The sequence below is a fragment of the Sesamum indicum genome, linkage group LG3, assembly GCF_026168435.1.
Source record: "Sesamum indicum cultivar Baizhima isolate 11 linkage group LG3, ASM2616843v1, whole genome shotgun sequence".
Taxonomy (NCBI): Eukaryota; Viridiplantae; Streptophyta; class Magnoliopsida; order Lamiales; family Pedaliaceae; genus Sesamum; species Sesamum indicum.
This window is the reverse complement of record NC_142659.1, coordinates 4,583,923-4,606,319: the sequence shown is the minus strand read 5'-3', so window position 1 is coordinate 4,606,319 and position 22,397 is coordinate 4,583,923. Positions and strand designations below refer to the sequence as shown.

At 32.6% G+C, this 22,397-nt stretch overlaps 3 protein-coding genes and 1 pseudogene across 8 annotated transcripts; 1 reads left to right on the top strand and 3 right to left on the bottom strand.

Annotated features, from left to right (window-relative positions):
• Positions 1 to 1,392: 1,392 nt before the first annotated feature.
• Positions 1,393 to 4,221, bottom strand: LOC105157229 (putative late blight resistance protein homolog R1A-4). Of its 3 annotated transcripts, none has more exons than XM_011073577.3 (2): positions 3,627 to 4,220; positions 1,393 to 2,078 (listed from the first exon to the last, which is right to left on the bottom strand). In XM_011073577.3, the coding sequence occupies exons 1-2, from the start codon at positions 4,186 to 4,188 to the stop codon at positions 1,522 to 1,524; spliced, it is 1,119 nt and encodes a 372-aa protein (XP_011071879.1). In that variant the 5' UTR covers positions 4,189 to 4,220; the 3' UTR covers positions 1,393 to 1,521. The 3 variants fall into 3 exon arrangements, with proteins under 3 accessions (XP_011071879.1, XP_011071880.1, XP_088734735.1); XM_011073578.3 differs by having other exon boundaries at positions 1,393 to 1,931; XM_088878609.1 differs by having other exon boundaries at positions 1,393 to 4,221.
• Positions 4,222 to 7,888: 3,667 nt separating this feature from the next.
• Positions 7,889 to 12,316, top strand: LOC105157228 (phosphoenolpyruvate/phosphate translocator 1, chloroplastic). Of its 2 annotated transcripts, XR_847431.3 has the most exons (10): positions 7,889 to 8,387; positions 9,259 to 9,381; positions 9,477 to 9,629; positions 9,903 to 9,988; positions 10,112 to 10,196; positions 10,426 to 10,545; positions 10,682 to 10,750; positions 11,518 to 11,647; positions 11,741 to 11,961; positions 12,129 to 12,316. XR_847431.3 is itself a non-coding variant. In XM_011073576.3 (9 exons), the coding sequence occupies exons 1-9, from the start codon at positions 7,995 to 7,997 to the stop codon at positions 11,815 to 11,817; spliced, it is 1,236 nt and encodes a 411-aa protein (XP_011071878.1). In that variant the 5' UTR covers positions 7,889 to 7,994; the 3' UTR covers positions 11,818 to 12,050. The 2 variants fall into 2 exon arrangements, 1 of the variants encoding a protein (XP_011071878.1); XM_011073576.3 differs by lacking the exon at positions 12,129 to 12,316 and having other exon boundaries at positions 11,741 to 12,050.
• A 2,564-nt stretch (positions 12,317 to 14,880) lies between these two features.
• LOC105157423 (putative late blight resistance protein homolog R1A-4) lies at positions 14,881 to 17,909 on the bottom strand (annotated as a pseudogene).
• Positions 17,910 to 18,580: 671 nt separating this feature from the next.
• LOC105157227 (SGNH hydrolase-type esterase superfamily protein) lies at positions 18,581 to 21,661 on the bottom strand. 3 transcript variants are annotated; one of them, XM_011073574.3, is made up of 7 exons: positions 21,372 to 21,661; positions 21,169 to 21,246; positions 20,488 to 20,532; positions 19,844 to 19,984; positions 19,487 to 19,563; positions 19,079 to 19,243; positions 18,581 to 18,919 (listed from the first exon to the last, which is right to left on the bottom strand). In XM_011073574.3, exons 1-7 carry the CDS (start codon positions 21,468 to 21,470, stop codon positions 18,751 to 18,753), a joined length of 774 nt encoding a protein of 257 aa, XP_011071876.1. In that variant the 5' UTR covers positions 21,471 to 21,661; the 3' UTR covers positions 18,581 to 18,750. The 3 variants fall into 3 exon arrangements, with proteins under 3 accessions (XP_011071876.1, XP_011071875.1, XP_011071877.1); XM_011073573.3 differs by having other exon boundaries at positions 20,488 to 20,565; positions 21,372 to 21,660; XM_011073575.3 differs by lacking the exon at positions 20,488 to 20,532 and having other exon boundaries at positions 21,372 to 21,650.
• Positions 21,662 to 22,397: the final 736 nt, after the last annotated feature.

Sequence of the window (22,397 nt, the reverse complement as noted above, 5' to 3'; positions counted from 1 at the left end):
AGACTAGTCGGCCAAGTGGCTTTGTTCATGTTTTGGTAAATATTGTATATAAGATGTCAAAATTTTCTCAACTAAAGCTTCTATTTAAAAAAAAATGGTGGAAAGTTAATTATTGAAGTTCTATAATGAAACAATAAACTAAAGGGAGAAAAAAGGGGTTTTTTTCCCCTCCAACTCTAACTTCTATCTATTTTAACACTTCAACTAATGGAAAGGATGAAAAGTGTTAAAAAAAAATGGCAAGTTTGAAGACTAAACCTGTTACTTAAGGGTGATATTATGAGGACCAAAAGTGAATAAGTGGTCAAGTGGACCAAAATTATAATTATGCCTAGATTGATTCATAGATTGGATTTTGATAGAATATCTTTTATTCCTTTATATTTTTAATTTGACAAATAGCATGATATTCTATGGATTCTAGGTCTGATGGTGTATTTGGATTGATATATTTAAATTTAAGAAAAGAATTTGGAGATTAAATTTCAAAGGACTCCATTCCAAAAAAAATCTGAGATCCATCAATATTCAAATAAAATTAATTCAAATTAGAATGGAAAGATTTTAATTTTTTTGTTTAAATTTATATTATATGAAATAATAATTTATTTTCATAATTTATAATTTTATATATAATATAATTCAAATTTATTTTATGTCATTTAACATTTTTTTTTCAGATAAGCGATTATGTGGCAGATGAAAAAAAAAAAAAAAACCCAATCAACAAAATGTTATATTTAACATTTTCTATACTTATTCATTTTTAATCATAATAATTATCATGGTTAAATGTTATATTAATTATAGGAAGTGAATACCATAACTTGTCCTAATTTTGCATGTAGAGTCACTTGTGTTTCTGACAACATCAATCTTAAAAACATTTAAAAGCAAAAACATATTCATTAAAAACAACAAAGTGAGAAACATAATTACATATAATTAATATACAAAAATAAAAAAGGCACTATAAGATAAAAATAAATATTAAAAATTATAATAATTAAAAGTAAGAGTGTAAAATAATTTTATATTAACATATTAATTATAGACTAAATCAGAAATATCTTTTTTGGTATGAATAAGTTAAAAAATTTGGGGGGATCAACTCAGTAACAAACACATAATAAATAGTAAATGAGTTAACTGGGTTGAAATTATATATTAATAAAAGCTGATAAATACATAAATCAGAAATATTTTTTATTGGTAGGAATAAATTTACCCTTTCCATTATGATAATCTTTCTTGTGGTAACATTCTTTCAAATATATTTTTTTATTATATTAATTAGCCTTTTTCCGTAGATTAATATTTGAATAAATAACAATTTATTTTCAGCTTAATTACATTAATTACAGCTTAAATTGTATACAAGGGGCGACAAAATAAATGTAAAATATAGTTAAAAAAATAACGAAACTCAAATGTTTCATACAAAACAATTCGACGGCAAATGTAGTTAAATGCTAAAAGAAATTTCAAAGTAATTTCATCACAACACAAATGTCACATACATCATATTTGATTTCTAAAGGCTCTCATGAAACTTTTACTTCGTTCTTCATCAGAGTCGGAAGAAACCTGTTCATCATGGGAGTCTAAAAGAACTTGTTCTTCATCGACTTGTTTCCCATCTACATAAACTTGAAGAGTCTCATTTCCTTTCTCCTTTTGGTCTTTGAATATTTCCACTGCCGAATTCGTAGCAGAGACACTGAAACGTCCTCTCAAATGAATGGATTGTAGTGTATATATATCTCCGATGCTTAATGGGATCTCTTTCAATCTCCTCATATCTTCTAGATAGAGCCCATGCAATTTTGGAAAATGAATCTCCTCTGCTCCCCAATGTGACAATTCACTGCTCATAATGACCAGCACTTTCAGCCGAAGAAATTCCCCTTCAATCGGACTCCACTCGGGGCCTACGAATGCATCATACAATTTAAGCACTTCAAGATTGGGCAATGAAGAACCAATTATCGTCATCTTTTTCCAAGGAATTTCGCAATCGGACAATCTCAACTTCTTCAATGAAGTTGGGAAGCCTACGTCCTCCAAACCAAAATTACCTAAGTATAAAGAGAGTGATTCAAGCTTATTGAGTTGCGCGAGAGAATAATCACCAGATAACCTCATAGCCATAACACTTAATTTTTTTAAATTTGGAATTCTTTTGACAACCTCCTCACTACAACAAAACTTTCCTATCCTAATCATACTTAGGTTTTCCAAAATAGTGGAATCGTGCTCATCCATTGGATTAGGAATGCTACCATGATAAACATTGAGATCCCTAAGTTTTGGCATCTCCCAAAATTCAGATAACCAAAGTGTCTTTGAAATATCAAGATCCAAAATTTGTAGATTCCAAAGTAAGGAAATTGTTTGGTTCTCCTTGCACCAATTATATGGTCCAACCTTAAGGTACCGCAACTTTGTGTGTAGCAGACATGTTACATGGGGTTCGTCATTTTCCAATTTCAATACCTTCACCCATCTTAATTTATTAAGATTTTGATACATATTACTACACACCTTGCACACTAATGGACTCGTAACTGTTGTTGATTGCGAGCCAACAATAACTTCTTGGAGATGTATCTTATTATGTCTCTTCATCAATCGACCACACAAAAAGCAGATACGATCTTTCAATGATACTGAAACATAAATGTTTTGTGCTCTAGGGACACGGATAAGATGTTCTCTCTTAGATTCTCTAAAACATAGCTCTCTTAGAATATCATGAATGCCACATGCTTTTATTTTTCCACTACGCGTCCGTTCACGAATCAAAATCAAATTTCTGTCAGCAATATCCTTCAAGTACTCCTTTGCAGCTTCTTTCAAGCTTTTACCACCTACTGGTTTTAGAAACCCCTCACAAATCCATAATTTTATCAGCTCAGAGACTTCAACCTCATCATCTTCAGGAAAAACTCTCATATAAAGAAAACATGGTTTAAGATGAATCGGCAAGCTGTTGTAACTCAAAAACAATATATTTAAACAATACTCATCATCTCCAGAACTGACAAATGAGGTTACATTCTTTGCAACAAACTCCCAATATTCTGGTGTATTGTTGGATTTTGTGAGAAGCCCACCAATTACAACAATTGCCAAGGGAAGTCCGCGACAACCTCTAGCAATATTCCTTCCAATTTCTTCCAAATGTGGATAAGGGCAATTTTTTCGTGCAAAAGCTTTTTCACATAGTAGATCCCAACTTTTATCGTCATCCAAAAAATTCATTGTGAAATAATGGTTGTGAGAACCTAAAGTATGAGCGACATCCAACAACCTTGTAGTCACCAAAATTCGGCTTCCTTTTCCATTATTTGGAAAGTACAACATAAAATCTTCAAAAGCTTTGGTATTCCACACATCATCCATAATAATCAAATACCTTTCACCATATAAAAGTTTGTGCAAACGTACTCCCAATTCAGCTACTCCTAATTGATTTTTGCAGAAGTCCTTTTCATCTTTGAAAAAGTATTTTAGAAGAATTTCTCGAACGCTAAATTGTTGAGATATTGTAAACCAAATGCGTATATCAAAGCGATTGATAATATATGGATGGTCAAATACATTTTGAGCTAGAGTTGTCTTACCAATGCCTCCCATCCCGACGATTGGGAGGATCCGAAGATCAGATTCATCTCTCGTAAGCTCATCCACGACTTGAAGCAAGCGTTCATCAAATCCCACCATAGTATTCTTGTCACGGGAAGAAGGTGCGGTAGAACCCATAGACACAGAAACTATAGGAGGTTGTTCTTGGATGTCAACCCGTTCCTCTTTAACCATCATCAACTTTTCCGTGATGGAATCAATCTTTTTAATAATTTTGTCGATATCTTGACAGAAGGATGAGAGAGCAGCCACATGATGAGTTTTATCTTGAGATCTTTCAAGAAGTTGATTCACGACGTGGAAGTCAATGATATCGTCGGCTTCATCGGCAACAACAGCTAGTTGTCTCGCCAGATCTTCCATTTCTGGGCTAATTCTTTGGGAATGAAGTTCAAGAAAGTGCTGCAAGAAGAGAACTTTTTGGTGCAAGCTCTGGATCTGTTCCTTGTCCAGATGAAGCCGATGACGACGACCAGGAAGCTGGACACTGTCGAGAACATCAGTGAGAGAAACCAAAGATGCATAAGCTGCTACAGCCATTTGAGTGTGTGAATGTACTCAAAGTTAAGGGAGACTACAGACTATAAATTGATTTTGACGTACACATAATAATTGAAACCTTTTTTGACCAAGACTTTATAATTCTAAATTTTTTGTTTCTCTCAAATTTTAACATTCTGTATTATAATTTCTGTTTCAAAGTTTCAAAAGAAAAAAAAAATACATTCTAATTTTTTTTCTATTAAGAAATCAAATTAATTAGTTGAAAAAAAAAGATTAAAACAATCGTTCATTATAAATAATTTGAACAGTTTCAAATAGTTTTAAGTTTAGGTCCAATATTTAGACCACTTGAATAAACTATATATGTGATATTTTTTTTCTAAAAGAAAAAAAAAATTAAAATAATATAACTATTGACTCGTATTAATTAGTTTTGGATTAATTACACTTTCCTCCTTTAGATTTAATATAATTACACATAAATTCTTTGTACTTTAAAAAATTACATCTAGTACCTCTGAGTTTTGCTTCATCTAACAAACAAGTCTCTCTGTAAGTCAAAATTTTACCGAATTTACTGATATTAATTAAAAAAAATTAAAAAAATATTTTATATTTATCCTCAATTGACTTATATCTAACTTATAGCAGGTTAAATAAATCTTTTTATAATCAAATTATTCTCATACATTTTCATACTGAACCTGACTAAGCAGCCTGGATCAAGAATTGCATGTCCCAAAATAAGCTTTTAAATTAATTAGTCCTCAACTAACTATAATTTGTGTATATATATATGGGGAGTTCCTTTCAAATTTATAGATATTTGTTAGGTAAAGTGTGAAATAGAAAGTGAAAGGATTCACACACAACCAATCAAATTCTTGGTCCATTAATCACCATTAAATTATGGGATTAAGCAAATATTATTCATAACTTTCCGACATCAAGTTCAAAAGCTAACGGGCACTTAAGCTCTGTTGAATAATAAATAATTATTAATGTGTAATAATTGGCCAAAGACGACTAAAGTTTGATCCGAGCACAAGAAATTTTTGTTAATATCAGCAAATTCGGTGAATTTCGACTAACGGATAGACTTATTTGTTAGATTGATGCAAACCTTAAAGAAGCTAGGTACAATGTTTTAAATTATAAAAAATTTACGTATAATTATATCAAATCCCATATGAAAAAGAGTATAATTATTAGGTTTTAAAAGATAATATACTTTGTGGAAGATTGTTAATTTACTTAAAGTAAAATTTGATAGAGGCACATGGGGATTCATCATAACTTTAACCTGAAAGTTATTGATTATGATCAGACAATAACTGTTGATCGTAATTTTTGTAAGTATAATTAAAATATTTATTATAGTTAAAAACTATGGCAAAATAATTTTTCATGACTATGAAAGAGTTTTCCTGGTAAATAATTTAATTTTTTATAATAATTTTTATTTAATTATAATTAATAATAATTATTTAAATATAATTTGTAGCGAGTAATAATTTCTTTTTTATAGTGAAAACATGCATATACAAACACTGACACTCTTAATCCTCTCTAAATACCACACCATCAACTTTAAAATAAAAGCCACTCTTTACTAACAAGACTAGACATAAATCATTCCATGGTTAAAAACAAGTAATTGTAGTAAATAGTTATTGACTAAGTTCATACAATGGTTAATTGTTGGTTACGGTATTTATCAGGGTGGCTAAAATATTTATCGTGACTAAAAGTTATGACAAATATTTTTACCATTTCTCCTAGTCGTGGAAAATAACTTTTTTTTAGTGAAAAATATATTTTTTTGCATCGATTTTATTTAATTATGGCCAATAAAAATTATTTATCATAATTTTTAGTCAATGATTATTTGTTTCTAGTGTGTGTCGGACCGGTATGGTGGAGGTTGGTTGAAGATGATGTTACGCGGCGTTCGGAACCAATCTTGAAGTGAATGAATTAGAAAGAACGAAGAAGTAAGGAAATGAGACGACTCTTTCTTGAACTTTATCATAAACAGATCTTCTCCTCTACGCCAATCACTAGTTTATCTCTATTCCTCTCGTATATCATCGTAACGCCCTTAATGCTAGGTTCTGAAAAAGACTTTTCATATCATTCCCATTTAGGTCCGATTCGGATCTCTCCGTTGTTTCCTTTTCCTTCCGCACCTTTTCCTCAAAATGAGAAAGAAGATGGTACACTTAAATTGTATTATTTAAGCGCTTATTGCTTTCAAAAAAATCCTACTTCTACAATTGGTAGATCACCGAGTTATTCAAATAAGTCGTATTTTCCGTGGTATTCTCATAAATAAAAAGGTTTCAAATAAGTCGATTATACAGAACTCATTGTTTTAAAAATTACTGAAGTTTAAAGTAATATTTTAAATTGACATATTTTTTTTATATGTTATTCATTTCAAATTTTACTATACCCTACTAAATCAATATTTTCTAAAAGTATTCAACATTTCTTCTAGAAAATTAATTGCATTGAAACATTATTTCCCTATTATTCATCCTCTAAGTAGTCCACAACAATTATATATAGTACATGTAGTTTCACTATTAGAAAGATCTTCTAAAATTCACATTTTTATATACAATATACGGTTAATTACATTTAGGTCCCTCTAAATATATAAAATTATGTTTTCTCCTTAAAAAAATTTTAAATTTACACTTATACCTCCTTCAAAAATTCACTATTTATACCTAACCCCTTTTTATCAGGGTTTGGAAGAAAAACATTTACCTTAACAAAAAAAAATTACATAAAATCTTTAATTTTACCCCACAATTGCAGTCCCATGTAATAATTTTGTACTTATGAGGAAAAAAAAATATAAAGATATTAACCTCAGTTCATATACATATATATATATTATATTTATTCATTTATAAGTATAAAAATATGCATGAAAATGTTAAATGATGGGCAAAATTAAAAATTTTATGTGGTTTTTTGCTAACATCAGCATTTTTCGTCCACACCCTAATAAAATGTGTCAGGTCTAAATAAATAATTTTCAAAAGAAATGTAAGTATATTTTTTGATGAAATTTAAGTGTAATTAGCCCTATGGTATAATACAGTATAGATATGAGATATGATTCCTAAATTTAGAAAGTAGATATTTTTTTTCACGTTTGAGATAATTTAGCAACTACGTCATTTTCTAAAAATTGGTAATAATTAATCCCTCACCAAGAAATATTTATATTATATGACCTATGTAGACCCAAAAAATAAATTAATTTATTCGATATTTAATTGAAATCAATTGCTGAAAACTCGTTTGAAATCAATTTATTGACTTAATAAACCAAACTTAAATAAAAAAAAATATTTAATAAAACTATCAAATTCGATTCGATTAGTAAAAAAATAATAAAATATAATTAAAAACATGAGATTACTCGAGCTCTACTTATATTTAATTCAATTAAAGTTCGTTTGAGTTCGATCAATCAAGAATCAGAACAAATTCAAACTCGATTTTTAAAGCCCGATAATAATTCGAATAAGTTTGAATAATGATGTGTTCGATTCGATTCGAATCATTTTGTAACTTTAAATTTATGAGTTGGATTTTAAATATTAAAAATCATAAAATATTTGAAAAATCATTTCATAATGATATTATGGATTCACTTTCCTAATATATAAAAGGTGAGAAGAAGAAAGAAGAAAATCTGTCGAGAGCAGAATATCCCATTTCCACATATATATACACACATTTTCCCATACTGATACTCTCACTTACACTTTCCGCCCGCCTTTCTTCCTCTCTTTCATTTTCTCTCTCGATCTAGAGGAAAAATGCAGAGCTCGGCTATTGGATTCTCCCCTTCCCTTTCTCTCTCGGCCAATCCTCGCAGGCTGTCAAGGAATGGATTCAACCACCTCTTGCTATCCCCATCGGACCGATTCTTTTCCAGCTATGCTTCGTCTCTGTCTATTGCGTCAACTTCTTCTTCGCGACGGAAATTAAGCGTGATTGGATGTTCTCTCAAGCAGAGTGGGTGGGTTGCGAGCCTGACTCCTGGTGGTTCGGAGACGGCATCAGATGGTGTAGTGGTTCGGGCTACTGCAGAGAGTGCGGAGGCGCCGGAGAGCCCAAAATCTAAGAGCTTTTCGGATACTTTGGTGCTCGGAACTCTATTCGGGCTCTGGTACCTTTTTAATATCTACTTCAACATCTATAATAAGCAGGTAGTTATTTCTCTGTTTTCATTTCTTATTTGTTTCTTAATTTTTTTTATTGTCAGACAGTGGAATTTTTGGTTTTTAAAAATTTTTGGTTGGTAAAATACTACTGAAATAATTACTGCTTAAATAATGTTAGTTTTGCAGTGATTACAAGTTTGTTTTCGTGTAATACTGGAGTGTTGAGTTCTAATTTTTTAATAATTGATTTGTGGATGTCTGAAGAATTTTACTTAATGTCTATGACTTGCTATTATAGTTTTACCCGATTCGTTTTGTACAAAAGCAAATTTATGGTTATTTGAGTTCCACATGTCGAGAATTCTTTCTGTGATGTGATGAGGTTTTACTGTTGCGACTGAGATTTCTAAAAGCTAAAATTCTTGATTTTAGGCTTTTAGCATGTGTTATATGTTAATAAGAAGTTGCATAACTTTTAGTCAATTTATTGTCCTTTCTGTTTGTATGAAAAGAAACTGTAGAAATAGAAAGTATATGAGTTCTTTTATTGCTTTTCCTCGTTAATTTTGATGCGTAAACAAAACAAAATACATTTACTTATTTTTCTGTCAATGTGATTCTTGCTACACCACCTAAATTAGTAATTCGCTTTGAGTAGCTGCTGACCCTGAAGAGATATAGACAAGAATAAAGTTGTGCATTGTAACAGTTACACGAGGGAATTGGTTTGTGTTTTTAGTATTTATGAAGCTTAGTTACTAAATAGTATTTGCGGCATGGAATTTTTTTGGGAACTGAAACTATTTTCTTGGCTTTCAAATTTAAATTATTTATTCCACAGTTAAACAAAAGAAAAACACGATAGGTGTGCATCTCTTTATTATTGATATTTCATGTTGTTGTTTGTTTGTAATAGGTTCTCAAAGCTTTTCATTACCCGGTTACAGTTAGTCTTGGTCAATTTGCTGTTGGGACTGTACTTGTTATTGTGATGTGGACCTTCAATCTCTACAAACGGCCTAAAATCAGTGGTGCCCAGGTAGGTGGTAGCATGCAGGAGTTCTTTGTTCAATGTTTTTCCTGTACAGTTATTTCTGTTAACTATGAGTTATATACTATGTCTAAAACTCGCAGCTCGCCGCAATATTTCCATTGGCGGTGGTGCATACTTTAGGCAACCTCTTCACTAATATGAGTCTTGGAAAAGTTGCCGTCTCATTCACTCATACAATCAAAGCTATGGAGCCTTTCTTCTCAGTTGTCCTCTCTGCTATGTTTCTGGGCGAGGTGAATGATTCATATCTTCTCTAGTCACTCAATTCTGTTAAACTTGAAAAAACTATTGATTTAAGACCTATAGCTCAGCAACATATGAGAGAAATCCAGTTATGGCCATTGTGACATGTTCTTGACCTTCAGTTCAATTACCTTGTGAAAAGTTAAATTTTTCGGTTCATGATGTTTAAGTTTGGTTGCCTAGGCTTGCAGTGATGATATATTTTCTTTGTGTAAGTAATCACTTAATGAAATATTATTTTCTGCTTACCCTTTTTTGTACAGTTTCCTACAATATGGGTAGTTTCATCTCTGGTACCGATTGTTGGTGGAGTCGCTTTGGCATCACTGACTGAGGCCTCTTTTAACTGGTAAAGGACTGTGGAACAATTTCAACAATCATTCTCTGTCATTGTCTTTGTCTTAATTGCAAGCTAACAAGTGCTAATTTCAAGACTTTTGCACAGATATTTATACTATTTTGGTTTTTGAAGGGCTGGTTTTTGGAGTGCAATGGCCTCAAATTTGACAAATCAATCCCGTAATGTCCTTAGCAAAAAGTTTATGGTTAAGAAAGAGGTATATTTGCACTCAATTTTATCTTTTTTTATATCAGAGCATGCTGTATTTGTGACTTCAGTGTGAGTGCTGCAGTTTCAGTTAATAATTGGTTGGTCTCATTCACGTTTGGAATTCGTTATTGCAATACCTGATCTTCTTGAAAAGACTCTGGAAAAAAAAAAGTTTAAGCTAATTTTTCTATTAGTGTCTTGGAAATAGGCATCAGCTTCACTTTCTCTCCATGCAGGAATCCCTGGACAACATTACTCTATTCTCCATAATTACTATAATGTCCTTCATCTTGATGATACCGACTACATTTTTTATGGAAGGCATCACGTTCACACCTTCATACCTCGAAGCTGCTGTAAGTGAATTTTAAATGAGAATTTGCTTTAAACTTATCTGAATTGACCCTTTCCTAGAGGAGCTTCTTTCATTTTGTTAGTTCATTGGCTTCTGTGGCTGATTTGATTAAGTTCATTATTCTTTACTATGACCAGGGGGTGAATGTCAAGCAAGTTTACACTAGGTCACTCCTGGCAGCTCTCTGCTTCCATGCATATCAGCAGGTAGTCATTGTAAAACCTACTTTTAGTGCATAAACTACTCGTGCAAGTTTATTTGGAAGGTATTTTGAACGACATACTTTTGCTGTACTAAACCTGGTGAAGTTTTTAGACATGATACCAATGAAGCAATGCTTTTAGGAAATTGGAAATCTGTATTAATTATGTGTCATGTATCTGACTGAGACAATAATGATTTTCCTGTGAAATCTGGGATTCAAGTAACTTCTCTGGATATCCCCCAGAACCTGGTTTTATGTTAGGAGATTGCAAACCTACTGGTAACTTCTTTATATGTTATTGTTTATAAAGCTATCAATGTAATTAGAACCTCTAGATCTATCTTGAATGACCATGATGCTTTCTTGCTCATGCGAATGCCTGAACATTCGAATTTTGAATTGAATTTTGAACCCAGAAGATTAAAACTATGTCTTTGCTAAAGGCTTATGTGTGTCGCACAGTAGAAACTTAGGTATGAAAAACTTGAGCTGCTAAAACTTTATGATCTTTTTATGTAATTAATTTATCATAAGAGGAGCATGTATTAGACCACATATTTTGCTGTAGGTCACATATCTAATTCTAGTTAATTTATCTGCATTTAGTGAAAAATAATCCATCCTTTGCAAACAGCCAGACTAATGTGAAGGTATTCTCCAAAGACTTAAAATGAAAGTATTCATCAAAAGGTTGCAAATGAAAAGATATACGATTCTGCATCCTTTCCAATTCTATCAAGTTAATGATTCCAGCGTCTTTGTTTGCAGGTTTCGTACATGATATTGCAGCGTGTATCTCCTGTCACCCATTCTGTGGGAAACTGTGTTAAGCGAGTGGTGGTTATCGTCACTTCTGTTCTCTTTTTCCGCACACCAGTTTCACCAATTAACTCTCTTGGTATAACCGATGTACTCTTATTTCATTAAACACAAAGGTTAACTACAATTAAAATCAATCTCAATTCTTCATCTCTGTGTTTTCTTGGTTCAGGTACTGGAATAGCCCTTGCTGGAGTTTTCCTATACTCGAGAGTGAAGCGTATTAAGCCGAAGCCAAAGACGGCTTGAATTTCTCGTGTTAGAAAGTTTTCGTGCAACATTTTGTGATATAGATTAGAAGCTACTGTTGAAAACTCTTGGTGGTGTGTTAGTCAAGACAGGGTATATTTGTGGGCTGAAGCCGCGTTCTTCTGTCAGTTCCGGTTGCTTCAGGTATTGGCTTATTCTTTAATGGATGTCCATAACTAGTTGTTTTAGATGAATTTGACAACGTAATATCAAGTTTTCTTCCCAGCAGTAAAGTTTGTATCATCATGGTTAAAATCTATTCATTTTAATTATTTACCTGCTTCATATTAAGCAAATTTTCCATGTTGCAGGGAAGAAAGAAGAGAACACAGAAAAAGAGCCCTGCATATTTTCTGTTAATATATTGTTTATATTAGGAGCGGGCAAATTGTAATTTACCTGTATGTGATACAGAAAATAGACAATTAACCCTCTTGTTAAAAATAAAATAGCAATTTACCCCCTCAATATTTAAAAAATATTGAAAATACCCCCTTCACGTGATTGGCTTTATGCCTATGTGGATTTTTTTCTCTTTTTTTTAATTATTTTATTTTTATTTTACAACCGTTGGATTCTATATAATATAAATCAACGATTTAGATCTTATATATTATTACAAGTATATATAAACTATAAAAATACAAATAATTAAAAAAAAAAAGAAAAGAAAAAATTGTCGCACCGCAGCACACCCCCACCCACCCACCTTAGCCAACCCCTTTTTATGATTTATTTTTCAAATTGTAATTTAAATTTTAGAGTAAAATTGCACATCACAATTGGTTTGATTTCAGTTTAGAGTTTAAAAAAATTGTCAAAAATCAAACCGCACCTCTAAATATATAATTAATTTTTTAAATTATATATAATAATATGATAAAATAATTATTTTTTTATAAGAATTATATTCAAATTATATAAAATCAAAATTCATATATTATTAAAGATTCATATTACAAAGCCCATTTTTATAAAATTTATATTTGGATTTTATACCAAAAAAATATAATTAGTTATTTAAGTTCATTCAAATTTTAAGCTCATTTGACTATTACCTAATTTTTTATTTATTTTTCCTCTCATTTTTTTTTCCTCATTTTTCTCTTACCGTCTTTTATCTGTTCTGTCTTTCTGTTCTTTTTCAATTTATGCTTTTAAATATTTATTAAATCTACTTATAATGATTTTTCCGTTCTTAAAATTGGAAGGATCAAGCTTTTGTGCATGATAAGTACACAATCATGATTTGATGATGATTGTATCTTTCTTTTTAAGCTAAAATATTTCTAATCACATGGATTTATTACATTTCCAATTCAAAAGATTTGATGAGTAAAGATGGCAAAATTGAGCTAAAAAGGAAAATTGAATTCAAAAGCATTTAAGGAAGGAAGGAATAATCCTGGCATATTTGTTGATCCGACTAGGCGTGCCCATACTTAATGCTCCGGTCAACTCTGAAAAAAAAAAAAAAAAGGAAAGATGCGATTTATGCTGAAAAAAAAAAAGGAAGAAATGATTGTCTTATGATCTTGGAAAGAATCTCTTGGGATAGTTGGTTGATATAAAGGAATGATTTATTAACTTTTTAGAGCCGATTATGTACTTAACCATCCCCTATGTCTAAATTCGTAGGATGCTTTTAGTATAAATAGGAGGACCTCTCAATTCCATGGTATCAACGATTTTATCTTCAAATTCTCCTTTTGTTTTGTTACATTGCCTAGTTAATGGAATTACACTTTTTTTCAGTGTGTTCTTCTATTAACATATTAGACTAATTTTATTATTTTCTAGTTAAGATTAAGGCGATTGCTTGCTCCTAAATGTTGTGAGATCTAATTCATGCTTACTATTCTAGTTAAAATAGGTATCCATGTTGTTCTATGTGGTCTTACTACAAACATATAATTTATGAATAATGTAGTCACTTGTTCATTATCAAGAAAGTTTACTTTGCCAATTGAATTTTGCAAATTCGTGTAATTGTTTATTTAATTCAACACTCAGTAGCAACATAGCATGATTGATTATGTCATATAATTAATTATGTTATGGGAAATATATGATCTAACTTAAATGAATTATCCTCGTAGGAATTTGTTGGTTAGAATCAGCTCTTTCTAACTCTTAATATTGTTGATGGACTGAATCTTGTCGACATTTTCAGGGTTGTCCATTGATTAGGGATTTAGCCAACGATCGTACCTTGGTTAACGAAAAGGTAAGAAAAGGTGAGGTCGTTAGGTCATTCCAATGACTATAACTGATTTATTTATTTAAACGAGTGTTATATTTGCACCAATGATCAAACAAAGGAATCAAGCATGAACCCGACCTTAATCGGAAAAGTCTTCTCGAATATTTATCTCTTCTAATTTTATTAGCTCTCTAGTTTAATTTACCTTTTATTCTTCTTCACAATCAAAACCCCCAACTATTTTGTATTTTTTAAGGAATCCACTTGAAGCCAATCCGTGAGAAATTGATCCTACTCCCAACAGACATATACAAATAGTTTAGAAAAGGAATCTTCATTAGGATACAACTAAATTTGATTACCTAGAATATTATCTAGTACTATTTATCAAATATTGATTAAGGATACAATTAAATCTGATTACCTAGAGTATTACCTAGTACTATTTATCAAATATTGATTAAGGATACAACTAAATTTGAGATATGCTTTCTTAATAATATATTTAATATGTCCATAACCGACCCTTAGCCGTTGTTGAATTAAGTATTTTTTTATTGGATTACTATATATATTCTTATATTTTAATCTACTTAAGATTGTGTACAGTATTGATGGTTTATGGTGTATAATGTTGGTCTTTCTTGATTACTACAAATAAGTACTTATTTTATTTTTTTTATTTTTGTTAGCCTCGACGTCTAATTGTTATTATAAGTATCAAAACCACCAAACTATCCAAAACCCCACCGTGAGCACCCCTATTTAAACCTGTAAAATGGCCATAGTTCTAAACTTCAGAATGAAAGTAATTCGTTTTTTTAGTAGAGATGGATAATTACATGAAGACGTTAAACAAAAATTCAACACATTGTTCTAATAATAATCAAATTTCAAATAACAAATTACAATAAATTCAATTAAAGTTAGATAAGTAGCAAAAAAATTGACACTGATGTGGGCTTGTTCCTCTAAGGCCGAATAGCCTGTTAATCACATCAGCCAGAATCAATCACATCCCAAGAACATAGGGATAAAAATCCCTCATCTATGGAGGTTTCAGATATCGAACCACCTTATTTATTATCTTTTAGCTCTGTTCTTTAGGAAAAAAAATTCCTCTTTGGTAATACATACCTTAAATCAATGGCATGGGGGTCGATACTTAGGGACCATCTCATGGTATTTCTCCTTGGATCGAACATGAACATGAAGGGCCTCATTTCCCAGGCTTTCTTGTTCCTCCAGTATATATTTTGCTGAGTTGATAATGGAGTCACTGCAATTAACTAGATGAATTGAATGCAATGTCTCTATTTCTCCAATACCTGAAGGTATCTCTTTCAAATTTATTATGTCTTCAAGAACAAGGCTCTCAAGGTTCGGAAAGTTGGCCTTGTCTGCGCCCCAGCACACCACGTCAACATCCTTCAGTAACAAGAATCTCAAACGAAGAAATTCTCCTTCAACTGGATTCCACTCATGCCCTTTGAAGGCGTTATAGTACAATTTGAGCACTTCAAGATTAGGCAACGAGCCAATAGCATTGATATCTTCCCAAGGAATTCCGCATTTCTTTAAAGGTCAACTTCTTGAGTGTGGGTGGGAAGGTTATGTTCTTCAAGAAAAATCTTTCACATTGTAACCATAGTGATTCAAGTTTATGTAGATGCGGAAGATTGTCAAGGCAATAGTACGACCATTCTCTGGAGGTGTAATCATAAAGAATTTCCAGTTTCTTTAAATTCTGGATTCTCTCAATGACATCCATTGTACACCTAAAATTTAGTATGAGGGAAAGCGTCTGTAGGTTGTCCAAAATAGTCAAATCTTCATTAACTACTAGATCAGGTAAACCAACTTTTTTGAGTACTAGGTGCCTGAGTTGGGGCATCTCCCAAATTTCAGATGGTAAAACTATTGAAAATACGCAGGAGTCCGTATCCAGAATTAGAGTTTGTAAGTTCCAAAGTAAAGGTATTGGAGAAGGATATACCAAGTTCAAGTCTCTGAAACATTTGATAGAAAGGTACCGCAGTTGAGTAGGTTGTTGAAATTCTTCAAAGGACTGATCATCAACCGTATCCATTACCATCACCGATCTTAACCTAATGAGCATCGGGTACCTAATTCTACAGACATCACATACCAATGTCCTGGAAAGGAATGTTGACCGCGAGAAGCGGAGGACTTGAGAGAGATGTACCCTTCTGGATGTCTTGATTTGATAGCGACTACATAAGAAACAACCACATGTGTGGTATCTAAAGTCGATACATTGTACTTTTGGGACGTGAAAAGATTGTACTTTTTCAGATTCCCTTAGGCATAAGTCTCTAAGAAAATCATGGATGCTACATGTTTTGATTTTGCTCCTACATCCCAGTTTGCCAACTAAAATCAAATTTCTATCAATAAGATCTCTTAAGTATTCTTCTGCTGCCTCTTCTAAGCTTTTGCCTCTTATTGGCCTTAAAAATCCTTGAGCAACCCATAACTTGATAAGTTTAGAGACTTTAATATCACGATCTTCAGAAAAAACTCCTATATGGAGGAAACATGGTTTGAGATGAAGAGGCAGATTGTTGTAACTCATATATAGTATTTTTAAACAATGCTCATCATTTCCTAAATTAGCATAGGAGCTCACATTTTCTGCTACAAACTCCCAATCTTCTCGAGTCATCTTGGAGTTTGCAAGGAGGCCGCCAATTACAACAATTGCTAGAGGAAGTCCTCTACAACATTTTGCTATATACTTTCCAATTTTCTCTAGTTCTGGAAATGGACAACCTTGCCTTGAAAATGCCTTTTCACAAAATAAATCCCAACTTTTACTCTCGTCCAAAAACTCCATCATATAAGGGCTTTGGGAGCCTAGAGAAACTGCCACATTAAACAACCTAGTCGTCACCAGAATTCGACTTCCGTTCTTATTATCCGGAAAGAGTCGCTTCAAATCATCCCAAACATCGATGCTCCAGACATCATCCATAACAATCAAATACTTTCTACCAAATAAATTTTTGTACAATCGTTGTCCTAATTCAGCTAAAGTTTTACTATTTTCTTGGTTTCTTCCATCGTTAAGAAGGTGTACAAGTATTCCTCGCGAGCTATATTCTTGAGATATTGTAAACCAAATTCGCATATCAAAGTAATGGACAATATATGGATGATCAAAAACATTTCTAGCTAGAGTAGTCTTACCAATACCTCCCATCCCGACAATAGGGAGGATCTGGAGATCACATTTATGTCCAGTGAGCTCATCCATGATTCTTTCCAAGCGCTCATCAAATCCCACCATAGTACTACTCTTGGCACTGGATGGAAGCACTGTTGATGAACAAGCCGGCAAGGAAGATATGGGCTTCTGTGCTTGGAGGCTGGCGCGTTCCTCTTCAACTACCATCATCAATTCACTCTTTACACAATCAAGCTTCTCAATTACTTTGTTTATATCTTGACAGAAAGATGAGAGCGCAGTCATATCATGACTTCTGTTTTTCGGTCCTTCACAAAGCTGATCCACTACATATAAGTCAATTATATCTTCTGCTTCATCGGCTACAACAGAGATTTGCATCGCCAGATCTTGCATCTTTTGGATTTTTCCTTGGCAATGGACTTCAAGAAAATCTTGCAAGAAACGAACCTTTTCCTGCAGAATTCCAATTTGGTTTCTGTCGAGATGAAGCCGACGACGGGCAGGATGCTGAACGTTGTCCAGAACATGCATGAGGGAAACCAAAGATGAATAAGCTGCTACAGCCATTCTCCGACCTATGAATGTTGGACTTGCTCAAGAAATGTGGATGATTATTGTTTGAGCAAGTAAATCAACTTCTTTTTCATTTGTTAAGGGAACCTGACCAGAAGCCATAGATAAAGAATTCTATATTTTCGATAAACTAATCCATTCCGACAGGCTGGTCTGTGCTTAATAATTCATGTCCGGTGGATGAAGTCTGCAATGTCAACTTCAATTTCTCTTGAACAGCAAGCAACCTGAATTAAGAATTATGTACAAGTTATAGTATTTGTTTTGACGAAGTTGCCTTCAGAGAATTGATCTTATGTGGATTAAATCCTGTCCGGTTGTTAAATTCTTGGACGAAAATAAGAGTGAAAATCGCTTACACTTTCCAAATTCTAGTTACTCGATTTAGATTTTTTATTTTAGAATTACGTGGCATCTTTTATTTCATTTAAAGGTGAAAGCAAATTAGCCCTGTAATATTGAAAATGAGCGCATTATCTCTTATGTAAAAAATATAGGAGAGTAACTATTGTGTTTTAAAAAATATAGGGACGTAAACCGCTATTTTGTTTTTTCATAAAGAGGTAATTTACTCATTTGCGATATCACGAGGGTATTGCTTGCATTTTTCCCTTTCATTTTGTATATCTGTATATATACAAAATTATGTTACTTGTTACATTTAACAAAAGATTTTGTACACCTATGGTGCAGAGTCATTTGGACCATCTTACTTGGTATAGAACAAAGTTGGAAATGGCCAAAATAAGTCTATTTCAACTAGTGCAAACAATCCGAACCCAAAAACTTCGTGGGGTTTCGATCTTTATAACAGTATAAAACAGCAAACACATGACCTTTGGAAACATTAATAAAACCACAAATCTGAGAATAGACAACAAATTCTCAGTATTCATATCATAAAGAAACTGAATTTGCCACATGAATTAACTATATGTTACTCATGTTATACAGCAGGACAATGTTGCAAGAAGGCTTTTTCAGGATGTTCTGCGTCAATTTCTGAATTTGGGGGGAAATCATACGGCAAGTCCGAGAATCCGGCTTCGTCGAAAATCTTGACAACTTCACTGAACACAACTGCATTTCCTTCAGGCGTCAAGTGCAGGCCATCACTGCAAACGAAAATTAAAAGTTGGCATATATATAAGATCGGACAAATTTTGATGATTTAACAGTTTGCTCAGGTAAACCACAAGAACTGCTTCTGGTATAACAAGATATAAACATTACTTGGTCGATACACTCAATATAGATGTCTGTGATCGACAAACCTTAAGAATTTCTTCTGCCAGCCCTCAGTTTCTTGCATCTTCGACCATACATCGACCGAAGGGAGACCAAGTTCGTTTGCTAAGGTAACACACTGCTTGGCGTATACACCAGTTGCTTCGTTTGTCCTATCAGGCGTTTCCGAGGCCTTATCGCCATATAGAGACCTGCTTGGGTAAATAGATAGAATAATTGTTAAGAAAATGGCAAGTTTTCCAGGGACAGACTAACCTATCTTACGTCGTCCAAATAAATTACAGAACTAGGATCGAGTTCGGCATCTAAAAGGCGAGTAAACAGATGCACTAGCAAGGACCTTAGAATCTATGACAATGACGGGCGCTTGCAGTCAGAAACTTTGTCTAGGGACTTCTAAATGTATAGGAATTTAAAACCAAAAATTTTGATACCTTGCATATTCTCGGCGGCCTTCCACATCAATGGGAGGTGGAGTTATAAGAATGACAAGTGTATTCGGGGATCCGCTCTGCAATTGTCATTTGAACCATATTAAAATGCAATAACAGGAAGTGCTTTAACCACTCAAACTTATGGTTTAAATTTTTTGGTAACTACCAAAATAATTCAGTCAAAAAATATACACCAAAACAAGGACTTAAACAAAGAAACAGATAGACTGATGAAACAGCTGAATGCTATTTCACACTTGTTCTGTCATCTTTTAGGATTTCGTTTCAGGACATTCCTCTTTCTTGAGGAGTGATGCACAAATAATTAAGGCACAATGAGTTCCAAGATAAAAAAACCTTAATATGCTGAACTATTTTTCTCAAATTGTCCTTGTATTCTTCCACAGGGACGTGCTGTCTTTTACCCGTTCCCTCTAACCGAGCAGCATCATTAGCCCCAAAAAATATAGTGACAGCAACAGGAGGTTTCGCAGATCCCTGTTTGTGAGGTAAAAACATAAAAACTCCCTCGCTTAGTTTAAGCAAAATCAAATAGAATCATGTATTAGACAAAATACATCAAGATATGTATTCAAATAACAAAATTACCAGGGAAATTAAGCAACAAATCTTCTCTTACCATTAGATATTAAACATTATTCACCATGTTTTTCAATACAAAAGATACTACAAGATTGAAAAGGGCATTTTTCAGGGCCAATGGCACTTCCCGTCACTTAAAAAGGGCTATATCCAAAGATCTTAAAACAGAATAGCCCCACAAAATCTATGAAGAGTATCTCCAAGATTCCATGGTTATTTCTAGACTCCCACTTTCCATTAACCTATAAATTGGCTTTGCAAATCGTCCGTGATTAGATAGAAAAGCATTTCTGTTTCACGGGCAAAGAATGACTTTTGATCTGAAAATCCTTTTATCAACATAGATGAGAATGAATAATACACTACCATCAGACATCAACAAGACATCCAGCTCTTACCGTTTGGTGTTGGCAGGAACAAACCTGGAAGTACAGTTCAGGCTCCTGAAATTTGGAATGATTTTCTGATCCAATAAGCTGAGACTTTCGTCAGTTTTGTATAAAAATCAAGCTGTGTTATTACTAAAGATAGACACCATCCTACAAGACGTGCGTAGATGCTTTGGCATTGAATTCAGACTGTATTACTAGCCAGAATGAAGAACACTGAAGAGAATTTTAATACATCTGCGTTATTCTCCAAACGGACTTTAATTATATTTACTAGGTAATTTCTACCAAAAATATTGACAGACTATTTCACTCTGGCACCCTTCCAAATCTTCCAAATTTCACATCAAGTAATTGGGGGAGTCCTAAAATGCACCAAACTCCTACTGGCAAAGAACAAATATATCTAAAACGCTGACTGGTCTTCTGCAGTTGGCTCTGGAAACAGGGCTTCAATATTACAGATAAATCCAATGAAAACACCAATGCAATGTGACATCAAGAATTATACTCAAAACACAGCAAAGAGGCCAAAATCCTTAACTAAATTCCTCATAGATGATAAATGACAACACATCTAATGATGTAATATACATAAACCAATCAAGAACTAAGTCCAAACAACACAAACAGAAAACAGAAAAATTGTAAAAAACCCAATTACACAAAGGTTGTAAGAATCATGATTACCAGAGGGAAAATCTGATTCAACATCAACAGCGCCCACCTGGTGTTGTACCCACCATACCCACGAAGCACTACATCAACCTACACACACCAGTGGGTGATTTTACACACATCAATGAGCATGCCTAGATCAATATACACACATAAACAACAAAAAAATGCAAAATCTTGGAAAAATACAGAGCAAGTAACGAGAAAGATTAGACCTTTCTTGAATAAATGTCTGCGAGAGCAGCACCCCAACCCCCTGATCTGAAAGATTGCTGTGTTATTGAGTCTCCGAACAACACTATTTGAGGCCTCATTCTTTCTTAATAGTTAACAAGTTCTCCCTCCTTGCCCTGTGTTTTCACAAATTTTCGACCACTGAAAAACAACTGGATGAATTTGTAGGAAATTCTTGCTCATGATATCAGATTTAAAAAGACTAAACTACAATTAAATATCTAGATAAATACTAGCAATTGACCACACTCAACACATGTCTAACATATCAATGATATATTAATCCAGTGCTTATGTTTGAAATTTTTGGGTTTAATGAATTAGTTGGAATTTATGGATATAAGTAACAATATATTTGTGAGTATTTATTATTAAAATATCTGTATCTTTCAAGATTTTAGTTATGAAATGTTTTGAATTTACATGTTAAATAAATATTACAATGATGGTAGAATGGTAAATAAATTATGCCCACACATTATCTTTGTTCATAATTTTTATTAGTATTTTTATGTTATTGGAATTCATAATTTGTTTCCATATATTAAAATTTGTCATTGTCTCAGAATTCCACGTACAAAAATTATTTAATAGCTTTTTCTAATGCATTAAATATCAATTATTTTGCTCAAATTAAAATATCTTATAAATAACAATGATTATATATATATATATATAACACAAATGCTAATATTTATCTCTGTTTCAATTAACAATAAATTTAAATAAAATACGAGTAAACTTAAGTTTTTAGTTCATGTAACCGCATGAAATTAATTTTCTAAATGAACTTAATTGAGCAGTTAATTCAACATGAGCTGGAATTTGGGAAGTTGAAGAATATTTTTTGTATTATAATAATTTGGTGTAGTGGTATCCAAACTATCACTTTGAGTCGAAAATTCCCTTTTTCTTTATAATAGTATAGATAATTATTTTATAGGGTAAATTACAAGTATCTCCCTGATATTTGGTATAATTGTAAATACATTCTCATTATTTGAAAA